This window comes from Boleophthalmus pectinirostris, unplaced genomic scaffold (genome assembly GCF_026225935.1).
Source record: "Boleophthalmus pectinirostris isolate CB_2022bp ecotype Guang Dong unplaced genomic scaffold, ASM2622593v1 HiC_scaffold_13, whole genome shotgun sequence".
Taxonomy (NCBI): Eukaryota; Metazoa; Chordata; class Actinopteri; order Gobiiformes; family Gobiidae; genus Boleophthalmus; species Boleophthalmus pectinirostris.
The window spans coordinates 21,964,878-21,977,045 of NW_026571036.1; the positions used below are offsets into that span (position 1 = coordinate 21,964,878).

The 12,168-nt window shown below is 37.0% G+C and overlaps 1 protein-coding gene across 1 annotated transcript in view; it reads right to left on the bottom strand.

The window, feature by feature from the left end:
- Positions 1–12,168, bottom strand: part of opn5 (opsin 5) — a 53,717-nt gene that overhangs the window by 20,008 nt on the left and 21,541 nt on the right. The window contains exon 3 of the mRNA XM_020924646.2: positions 89–208. Within this exon, the coding sequence (XP_020780305.1) occupies positions 89–208 (120 nt within the window). The remainder of the gene's footprint in view (positions 1–88; positions 209–12,168) is intronic.

Sequence of the window (12,168 nt, forward strand, 5' to 3'; positions counted from 1 at the left end):
AATATACAACACATATACATATATATATAACACACATCATAAAATCCACCAATAGTTCAACATTACACATTTTAATCCTGGGTTTTACCTGATATCCCAAAGTCAAATATGGCCAGGTTAACAGTCATGAGTTCAGGAGGCTTCAGTTTGGTCTTGCGTTTGATGCTCAAGTAAATCACATATCCATTTCCCGTGGCAGACATCACCCCTGCAGAACGAGATGAAATGAGGAGCAAATATTAGGTCACTTTGCATTTTAATACAGTATTCATGAGCAGGTAATATATTTTAACATATAAAAACATTAAGGAAAAGTGTATTTGAATATTTTTTTCTTTTTTTTTCCAATTTGTGATCTGCCAAATAAAATTACAAAAATCAAATGGTATATTCATGGTTTTCAGCTTCCTGAAATATGTGACATTTTGAGTACTTTTCCCATTCAAAAGATACAAGATCTCGTATTAAATTGTTAATCACTATGGTAATGATCCTATTTTTTCATCATTCTGAAACCCGTGACAAGCTTCTACTAGCATATTTTATTGTTTCCCCCTTGGCAAGACACTTCACTCACCCTCGCTGACACATAATATGTTTTAGTGTGATTATAAGATTCATGGCAGTTGAAATATCTGTAATGATGCACAGGCTTAAGTCCTGCAGTTCTATAGGGCAAGTCAACACCAGAGAGCGTGACCCTAAAGTCAATAAATAAAGACTCATATGATAAAGTGCTTTGACAAGTGCTTGTATTTTACAGAGCAGTACTTCATGTACAGGGATATAAATTAGTTCACTTTCTCTTGGCTACTGGTGCTTATGAATCAGCTATTCTTGTTTATATATCGCTACAGTAAATTGGTGTTTTTACATTCTAGACTGTGGCTACGTTTTTATGATGACGGTCTGAACAGAAGACGCAAAAGTGGCGTCGCATCTTCACTTTTTATTCCACGCTTAGACGATTGTTTTCAGGAGGAAATCTGCATACATACGGTGATGCAAAAGTGTGTGGAATTCGACCGGGTATGCTTGTACTTAAAGAAAAGGTGCATCTTTGGACATACGGAAGTTTTCACACCACGCATTTTCATCAGTTGTCAAGTTGTCTCACCATCGACTGTTTCTCCCAGGTCTCGTCCATAGGCGTCTGGCTCGCCTGTGACGAACTCGTGCATCCGTAATTTGACAGAGGTAATTGCAGATCCTTCTCTGTTCACTAATAGTATCTTTGCATATTCTATACATTTGTTGGGATGCCTTCTGTAAGTTTATTAGAGTTGCCAGAGCAGCTGAAAATTATCCGACATGTTTGTTTCTGTGTACTGTATGTGATGTAAACGGATATAGGATGTGAGCAGATCTGACCAGAGTTTTGCGTCTTGGGCAGTGTAGACGGAAACGCTACGGCGGGGTGTATTCAACTTTTCCACTCTGGAGGGTGGTTTCAGATTTTTGCATTTTTAAGCCCCAAAAATGCCATCACTGTCTAAACGAAAGGCACTTCTGATAAAATATTTTGTTGTTTTTCCCGCAAGCATTCTCGCATAAACAAACCCTGTGATAGTACTATCCTGCCAGATGGAGGTCAAGAGGGAGTATTATCTAATGAATAAATGGTATTTGCATAACACATATTCAACAAAAACTAATACTGAGCCAGGCAAGGGTTAGAGGCACGGAATATAACTTGCTGTATTACAACAAAAATCTGAGTATTATTTAGTTTTCAGAACATGAAAGGAAGGATAAACTGTGATCCATGTCTTGTCCTTATAGCTCTCACAAACTCTTTTGGTACATCTCTAATATTATATAACTCAGATAGCAAGCAAAGAACAGCAAACAGCACACAATGTTGCTTTCAAGGACCTTTATTAAGCCATTTTCTGATCTATGTTAAAATGTTGTTTCCTCATCAAAAACATACCTGGGGTTGTGTTTTGTTTCATTCACACAAGTTTAACACATAAATCATGCATATTTAGGTTGTGTTCTTCTCTCAAACTAATGTCATAGTAATACATGAAGTGCTCCACTGTGTTTTTAAACTGCGTACGTCTACACTAGAATCATTTCGATAATTTCAGCCCAGGAATTTCCAATCTCTACTGAACTAAAGGTAAAAAAAAAATGCTGTTAACTTGAAAACTACCACTTCCTGACATCCACTTTGGAGATGTAGACAGACTAAAAATAAAGGATTATTCAAACATGTGTGAATGAAACAAAAGACAGTTCTAGATATGTTTTTGAGGAGGTAACAACATTCTAACATGGAGAGAAGCTCACAAGAGTAAATTCTGTGTAATATACTGCAGGATTTTTAACAATATGGGGTAAAAACTAAATTTACCCTTTTACAAGTCGGGTACTCCAGCTTTAGCTATACAGTAATTTTACATGCCCACATTCTTTAGAGACCAAATGTTGTGTGCAGTTGCATCGTAGCATCAAACCTCTACCTCCACATAGCCTGCACTTCCCAGAGGAGCTCATACTCACATACAGGGCTTACCCAAGTGCGAGTTTCTCTTGTTAGCTACAAAGGCAGCCTGTTCTGTGTGCTGTCGGCTGGATCGTTAGACATTCCCATACACAGTGTAGTCATTACATTGAAATCAATAGGTTAGACACATATGTATACTATAGGGCAGCTCAGACCACGTGGACCAGCCGTAGTCAGTACCTCTGTGTTTTTATATCAATTCATTTTATAGGACTTTGTTGCTGTGTATTGCTGACATTATTTTATGTTTTATGTCTATGCGCAAAGTGTTTTTTGCCAATGCTAGACTCTGAAAAGTGTTTTAAAAATGAGTTATAATTTGAAACAACCGCAAGAGCTTAAGACTAATACTAATCGTTATACAGTGCCAAATCACTTTATGCCAAATCACATTATAATTATTACTACATATAATTGGGGGAATTGCCATTTGGGAATTATGGGGGTTGAGTAGCTCTGAAATGGAGGTTGTGAGATGATTGCACTACATAATTTAAAAGTGATGTAATTCAAAACAGCATGTATTAGTAAAAGGAGCGAGAGTAAATATGCCAGCATAAAAAGTATTCATTTTCTTTTGTTGTTCCAGAGACTGTATAAAGAAGTGGACTAAGGGAGTGTGACGTCACTCATAGCATTTAGCTCCAGTCAAATAAAGCTCACTGAGGTTTGCAGTTATAATAGCCGAGTTCCATATTAGAAATAGGAATTGACTTACGGACAAAATAGAAAAAAGCAAAAACACCAAGATGTAGACAGGGTTAGTACAAACATTTTAAGACCAAAATTAGGAGCCTTGACATCAACAACATATATTTTCAATACAAAGTGAATTGGAACTGGAGTCGATGGAGCTGGAAGCGCACCCATGCTCACTTACCCAGCTATGCCCATTTATACCAGGGGTCATCAAACTAAGGCCCGCGGGCCAACTCCAGTCCCTCTGCCCCACACCTCTTGAACTGGCCCAATGAGGCAATCCTCAAACGTTGTTATGGCCTTTTTTTTTTTTTTTTTTTTACTACTTTTTGGCAAATAATAACATGTCTGCATCTTGTATTTTGTTGTTTTTTTTCAATTAAAAAAGGACATTTGGTGCTGAATTTGCCGCCGTATTTTTGTCACTTGACAAGCTTGAGCTCAAACAGTGACAGTCAACACACGTGCAGAGTTCTATAGTGCAGTTAAGGACAGCACAATGGCTTGTGTTAAAGTATGAAAAGTGAAAAAGAGAGTGCAGAGTTTTCAAAGAACAGTGAACGACCAATTTTTTTTGTTCAGTGTAAGAGCTGTGCAGTTTGTCTGATATGTAAAGAAAGTGTGGTGGTTTTCAAAGAATATAATCTGTTGTCAGGGTCATACAATTCTGTTATACGCCCGCCCCGACCCCGCCCCCCCATCACAGTCAGGAGCGATAATGTGGCCCCCAGAAAAAATAAAAATAAATAAATGTTTGATGACCTCTGATTTATACAGTCTGTGTGTTGGCCCTAGGCAGGTAACGCAAAAGACAATTACAAAACATTACAACAACACAAACTAACATAACACAACAAACCAAATACATATCAGTGAATTATATTTCAAATGTTTTGGTGCTTTCAGGTATCACTATGTTTACATGCATGCCAGGAAAACCAGAAAACTAGCCTAGTTCAGTTCAAAACCAAAAAGACAGACAAATATTAGACATATGTTTGGATGTTTATTCATTCGTTTAAGCAATAATTACAGTTTCTCCACCGCAGACTAGCACATGTTGTTTTGTTTTGATCCTCCATGTTAAAAGGGAAAGCAAAACCTACCACAGCATCAGTGTTTTCTTTTTTTATTTGTGCAGCGAAGATGTGAGTTACGTTTTAGTTTTAGTTTTAAACTTTTTGTGCTTACGCTTAAATTACTAGACGCCTGTGAATGTCTCATAGCTCCACCATTCGCACCTACTTGGTTCTTTGTACACTGGGACAAGAGCGGTTTGACAGGTTTTGGGGTTTTAAATTTGATTGTTTACTGAGTTCTGATTGCATTTAAAAGGGCCAGTATTACACTATTTTCTAATCTATGTTATATATATGTTATATGTTATATTGCTTCCTCACACGAGTGTCGTGTCTACGCCTGTGGCCGTAAGCCTCTTTTCATTAAACCAGTATTTGGGCCCCTTTGAATACTAAATCTATGAAGCAGTGGGGAGCTCAGTCTGTTACCTGTCATTATTTTGACCAAAGCTGTGCTCTTATGTTTTATTCAACCGGGGTGAGGTCTGCTTTCTCCTATAGGCCTCTATAATATACTTCTCTCTATGATGACATGTGAGAAGATCTTTCACCTGATGCTCCCTATAGCCTCCCATAATCCTACTTACCCATGCACTGACACACATCAGGTTTGCATTAGAAGTGACTACACTGTGGGCTGCAGTCTGCTTTACAGTGGTTAGAGCATGAAGTCTTTATATTAAATATGGGGAAAACTACTGGACTTCGGACAGATATGCGCATCTTTGTTGAATATTTTTATAAGATTGGACTTAACTGACAGTTGATATTTGTTTGCGTAGTTATTTTTGTGTAGCTGTGTGTGTGTTTAGTGTGGCAAGAGGGATGGGGTGTGGGAGGGTTTTGTTTTTGTTGTTGTTTTTGGTTCATTTTTGTTTTTGTTAAGTTTAATTTAAAAACTGAAAAAAGATCTATCCTGGAGATGGTCTTCATAGAGATGTTATTGGTTTGCCAAATAATAATGTCCAAAGTAGGACATTAAACATATCTATGTAACTTTTTTTTTTTTATTATTAGGAGGTATTTTTATTGTTCAGAGTTATCTAGAAAAGCATGCATTCCTACAGTGAGTGGGATCACTTTTCCACAGATCTGATATATTACTTGGCTTGGTGCAGTTACATGATTGTCTCAGAAATTGAACAAAAAAGGTACATAATGCACCTTTAAACAATTATTTATTATCTATACTCAACCGCCAGAAGAGAACACCAAGACTTAATATAATTTGAATGTTTTGCCATAGGTGTTTTAATAGCCACTCTATATATTCTACATTCAGCAGGGAGAGGGAGTAGGAAAGGACAACTACTCATGTATAAATCTCCTTCTAATCTGATTAACTGTTGTTGTTTTTAATTACACATTTTTTTTTATCATTGGTTTGATCAATAATTGTAATCATTATTAAGAATTGATTTGCTGCACAGCCTTATTCACAAATAATGCATAAGTCCCTCGTTTCACTCTTTATATTTCTACTTCAAATGGCGGATGTGAGACTTTCTACAGAGAATAAAACATGATGGGGGATAACCAGGGTTCATTTAGTTGGTCTTGTCAGTGTTTCCTAAAATACCAGTTACTTCAAGAAAAACAAGTGAATACTTGCATTCATTTTCATGCTTAATTTAATTCACTGATGACAGATGTTATCAGATTTAAAAGTTCAAAAGAGGAACACAATCTTTCCATTTTCTCCAATTGCCACTCCCTTGGCAACAGAGTAGTTGGCTGCTTTTGTGGCACCTGGCTCAAGCGCTGAACAGTTTTTGAAGCTTTTTTTTTTTTTTTTGGTTTTTAACATAATATCATGGGATCTGAATCAGCTAAGAAGTGCAGCATTTGCAGTCCAAAGGACACAAGTAAAAGAGTGTTGGACTGGAAAAAAAGAACTATTTTTTCTGTATCCAAGGAGACCGTGCAAGAGGTACAAGAGGAGCTACCTAAGAATCTAGCCATGAACATACTACATGAGATACTACAGGCTTTGTACACCATATGTGGCAGAAAATTATCTTCCAGAGGAAATACTTTGGTGTTTTGATTGGTAATGAAATGGTTCATTCCCACAAAGTGCAGTGAGACTGAAGATTTTCCTGTTGTGTTTGCCTGAAATATTTGTTTCCAATGCTTTTACTTAAATCTAATCTATGTGAAGCCTTTATTGTATTCATTTTACATTTCCCACTTCTTCTTCTTCTTACTTGAGCCCATGAACTCACTTGTGGCCAAAAATGTGAACTATGAATGTGAAGATCTGAACTATGAACCATGTGAAAATGTGAATTTATGAAATCCCTCACCAAAGAGAGCTAAAAAAAAAAAACATCAGAGAATCAGAATCTAGGAGAATGGGTGTAACAATGGGGAACAATTGGGGCGGCAGTAGCTCAGTTGGTAGAGCATTCGCCCATTGATCTGAAGGTTGGCAGTTCGATTCCAGCTCTTGACAAAAACATCACAGGTTGAGCGGTTAGATCCACTGACCCACAGGTTGGCTGGTGTGATTCCAGCTCCCACAGATGAATTGTGTCCTTGGGCAAGACACTTAACCCACATTGCCCACAGTGTCTGTGTGAATGGGTGAATGGGTGAGTGGTTCCTTGTTGTAAAGCGCTTTGAGTGCCTTGAAGAAAAATACAGAAAAATGTGACCATTTACAATTCCTTAATGGGTGGAATTTCTAAAAAACTACAGAGGATTTCAGACAACATGAAGTCCTAGTCTATTTCAAACATACAGAAACTAGTGCAGCCAAAGGACACAACCCTGAGCCACAAACAAAGCAATGTGGTCTACTCCATTCAGTGTAGTGAAGACTGCAGTAAGCGTTACATCGGAGAAAAAAACTGCCGCTTCATAAGAGGATGTACCAACACAGATGACAGAGCAGCATGGGACCCCAGTCCCATCTCCATCTCAAAGCCACTAACCACAATGAGGTACAAATGTTAGCCAGAGAAAAGAAATGGTTTGAGAGGGGAGTTAAAGGGGTTAGTTTTGTTGGGAAAGAACAGAAATAGAGAGCTTAGACATCATCTCTCTCCTATTTACAACTCCATCCTTAAACCTAAATCAAAACAAAGAAAATAATAGTAACAGACTGTATGCTCAGAGTAGTTTCAGTGTAGTTAGCTCCTCCCTTCAGACAGATATAAGGCAGTGTCCACCAGCATTTTGACCAGAGCTGAAGAAGCAACTTGGATGAGCTGTGAAACCTATTTGATCAAACAAACTTTTGTCCATTTGACAGAACTGACTTTCTCCTTTGCTGTGAAGAAGTGAAAGTCATCGGTAATGTGTTTATCATTCTCCCCCTGTAAGCCATGAATCAGCTCCACCAACTCTCTCTCAGCGCTGGAGAAGCAATTTATGCCTTATTCAAAATGACACGTGAAATAAATGTTTCACATATAATTGTTTCAGGTCTCTCACATGTGCTGGGCTGCAGAGAACAAAACAAGAGCAATGTTCACAGTGAATTCAATAGAGATTCCCCTGCTATCCAGTTAGTTTTGTATACAGATGGCATAGTATGTTCACCATGGGTTTAGAGTACAAATGCAAATGTATAATTAATCAAGAAAAATAAATAACATAAATATGTAAACAACTATGAAACAAGTAGCAAAGATATATAAATGCTAAGTAATACAATACATGGCTAACCAGCTGCATTACATTTATTTTTACTGTTGTTTATAATAATGCTAATCTCATTTACATGTGCAAATGCCAAGAGTGAGAATGAGCAGAGAAATCCCACACTTAAACACAAGCTGTGGGAGATTTATGTTTGTATTTCTCAGAAGGGAACAGGAGGTATACAGATAGTCCCTTCATTACTGCAGAAAACACTTCATATTTTTAATGTTAATTTAATTTATATTGTTTAATGAAAATTAGCTGGTGCCTGGTAATTATTCGGCCTCCACAGCGGAAGTGAGTGCAGTATACAACGTGCTGCTCATTCTACCAGAGTGTGTCTGACAATGATCATCTGTAGTGGACCAACACTGGACCAACACCTCCTGTCAAATCTATATTGCTCCCTTTTGCAACTTGTCCACAAAGGATGGGTGATTTTGGTTAATTCTATTTTGTCACTATCCCCTAACCAATCCTAACCAAATGTAGAACAAATTTAGTCAATGTTAAATAGCTGAAGAAACAAACAAATTAACTTTGATGTCTCTGTGGGAGCTCTTCAGATCCTTTACGATACAGTGCAGAGTGTACTAATGTAACTCATTTTAAGTGTTGGTTATTATTTTTTAAATGGAAGACAACAAATACATATTTAACATAGACATGAGAGCTGAGCGAAGAATATGAACCATCTACTAAATGTGCCACAAAGGCACTTGTGTCAAGAGTGTATTTGCATGTTAAAAGTATAACATTTATCCTCAGATAAATGATGATAACCCCTGGTAAAAGACAACCACATGTAGTGGTAGTAGTACAGTGTATAGGTTACTCTCCTTTCTGGAAAGTAACCTATACACATTTATTTACTTTTCAAATTATGTATTCGTACATGTCTGTTTATCACAAAATATAATAATATTAATAATGAATCATCTATAACTATCCTGTTGGATTCTGCAGAAGAGTGGTAATTACTGCCTTATTATCTTATTAAAGTGCACTTACGTCAGTTCAATTATGCCTGTCAATGTCTGTTTTGTAATCATAAATGCTCTTTAATATGAGTCCTCAACTGGCAGCACTCCTGATGGATCCATCAGCTTTTGCCTGTGAGACGTCAGATACCAGTATTAGACAGACAGAACTCACATTTACACAGAAAATATGGAGACACTGCAGTGAATTGTTTGTCAAACTTTGTTGCAGATTGTTGCAGATCACCACACTATAATATATGGGCCTCATATATAGCATAGCCTCAAGTCATGAGGTCCCTTCACATTTTCATTGTAAACACACTAAATGTTGTTATAGTCCTGTATATATCTTGAAGCTTAAAAGTGTAGTCTTTAACTCTTCTTCTGGTGGAGGGTATGTCACCTGAATAGGATTGCCTCTTCACAGATATAAATCTAAATAATTCAATAAAGATCTATATGTATAGTGTTATAGCATGTTATAGGTGGTATATGTTTAATGTTATAGCGAGAGGACAACGCTCTACATCTGTAGTGTTAGAACTGCTCTTATAGCAGCAATGAGCTGCACATAGCAGTGTTGTGTGGTAACAATGATGCACAGTCTCTTTACATGTAATGCCCCTGTACGATCTGTGCAGGAACATGTGGGCCATAAAGAGCATAAAGTGTCAGTGCTGATGGTCAAGCTGTGCTTAAAGGGCCATTGTCATTAAAGTGACCAGAGTCAGTGCACAAACTCAAACTGTCTCCATGGCTGCTCCAGAATGGAACGAGGAGATAATTATGACAAAAAGTAGCATCACTTCTTGACTGTGTTCTCAGAATTGATTTATTGACAAATTTTCACCAAATCCTCCAAAAACCAAGTCATCATTGTTAAACAAGAAAACCAGTCCCACCACATAAAAACCACCACCAGCTATTTAGTGGCTGTACCAAGTGCATTTTGGCATGATGGTCACCACAGCTCAAACTCATTGATTCCCAAAAATAATCACTTTCAAATGTCTTGTTCTTATTGGGGCTTAAAAACAGCAAGCAGAATCTAAAAATGCATCACTCAAGCGGTAAAATATTTTGTTTATTACAATATGAAATCGCTGACATATTGCAAAAATTTTAATAGTATTGAAATGATAGTCTGACTGGTCCTAGAACTGGCTACAGATACAGTATCTAAATAACATATTTCCTCTGCACACAAGAGAATATCCTGTCTCATTCTATTCTTCTAACCCTGTACTTTAGACTAGTTTAGATGCTGGGAAAACCTGTGATTCCCATGTCAGTTTAACACTTCATATTTTAGCCTTTTTTTAGTCTTTAGTCTTTCAGCTCTTTTATTTCAATGTTATCTCAATTAAAATGAGTTTTAAAATATGCAATAAATAGAATTTTCTTTGAAACATTTGAAAATTGAATAACATTTCCATATAACAAAGCTAAATATTTCAAACATTTTACAGTTTTACTTTTTGCTACTATTAAAGATTCTATATTACACAAAATTGACTCTTGTGAGCTTAAAGCCACAGTATAATGATATTACCTCATATCCAGACATACCCAGAGTAGTGTTTTGTTTCATTTAGACATGTTTAAGTAAAGCATTATTTTTAGTACGTCTACTGTATGTCTCCAAAGCTCAGAATCCCCCGTATCACCTCGTCATGAAGTGGTGGTTAACAGCTACATTTTACTTTTTGTTCAGTGGAGAGTGACAAAACCAGGGCTGAAATTATCCAAATGATTTTAGTGAAGGTGTGTGGAGTTTAAAAACACAGGGAGAACTTCTTTTATCACAAGATGGAACAAAGTGTTTTATTTTGGAGAGGGATTTGCAAGTGTGTGAATGAAACAAAACACAATTCAAGAAAACTAATTTATAACATAGATTAGAAAATAGTGTAATATGGGCCCTTCAATTCTTTGACCAGATGCATGTTTATCTAATACAGGGGCAATTTTAGTTATATTGCATCGGGAGACATTTAATCTGTGGCGTTGCTAAAGGTAAATAGTGAATATAAATGTGTATAAACAAGTACATCTCTTCTTGAACCCAACAGACCACACACAGACTGCCGAGAAAATCCACTGCTTGTTTGAGAGCCATGTTTACAGTGATTTAAGCCTCTCTTATTGATTGAACATTGCGTCTTCGGGATTAGTCATTTCCTTACACACTGACTTCATGTGACACTGTGGGCTCGAGATAACCATAGCTTAAATGCACCGATTAAATCCATTATCTTCATGTTATTGTGCGGGCAAAATGGAACGCTGATAGTAAAGAATAGGCTTATAATGTCTCATAATGGAAATACTCTATACAAGAAGCAGCCGCTGACTTTCCTAACCTAATCTAAAATGAATAGTTCATTCATTCAGCTTTTAAGGTTGACAAAATTGCATTGAGCAAAACAGCAGTCAAAAAACATCCTTAAGTCCTTCATCGGTTCACACACCATCTTAGCTGTCCGTCACTGTTAGAGCAATCATATCTAGTCACGTTGAAATGGGAACTAGTCAATTTTAAATGGTCTGCAGTGGTCCAAAGTTATTCCTCCGTTTTTTCCTAATATTGATCGATGTCAGTTTTTTATTTGATTTTCTTCCACCTTACTGAAAACATAGACAAGTGGATTTCACACATAAAGAGCAAGGCATCAGGACCGTACAGTTTTGATTTTGTTTAGATAGAAGCAATAATTCCAGTGAAATCCACATGTAAAGTTTGGAATGAGTTTGTGTAATAGACCTACATTAAGCCTGAAAGCATGTGCACGTTACCACTATAAACAGAAACACGTGGGATGTCCGTGCACTAAATGAGGTCTTGCGTTTCACTCTTAAGAGAAAATATTTGTTTACTTTCTGTAACTTGAATTATAATGACAAGAAGCACCAGAGGAAGAAAAGGGAAAAAAGGTGAGGAGCTCAACTTTTAGTCAAATTGTGTAGATTTACTGTAAGTCAAAACTTGTGAAACATGAGTACACCTGATATAAAGAGACTGTAGCCCTGATTCAAAGCTTTCTCCTAAACAAGAGAGCAGTACGTCCTCTTCGGCAGCACACGCCACGCATCAAAGTTTATCTTGTGATTTACTGATCTTTCGACATTTGGCACAACCCTAGTTGAGAGCATCTAAATTATTCACAGTGATGAGTTCATGAGGGTTTTTCATAACTTTTCGAGATCAGAGAGGAGTTTTGCAATTTCCGTGTTGTTGCCAGAAGCA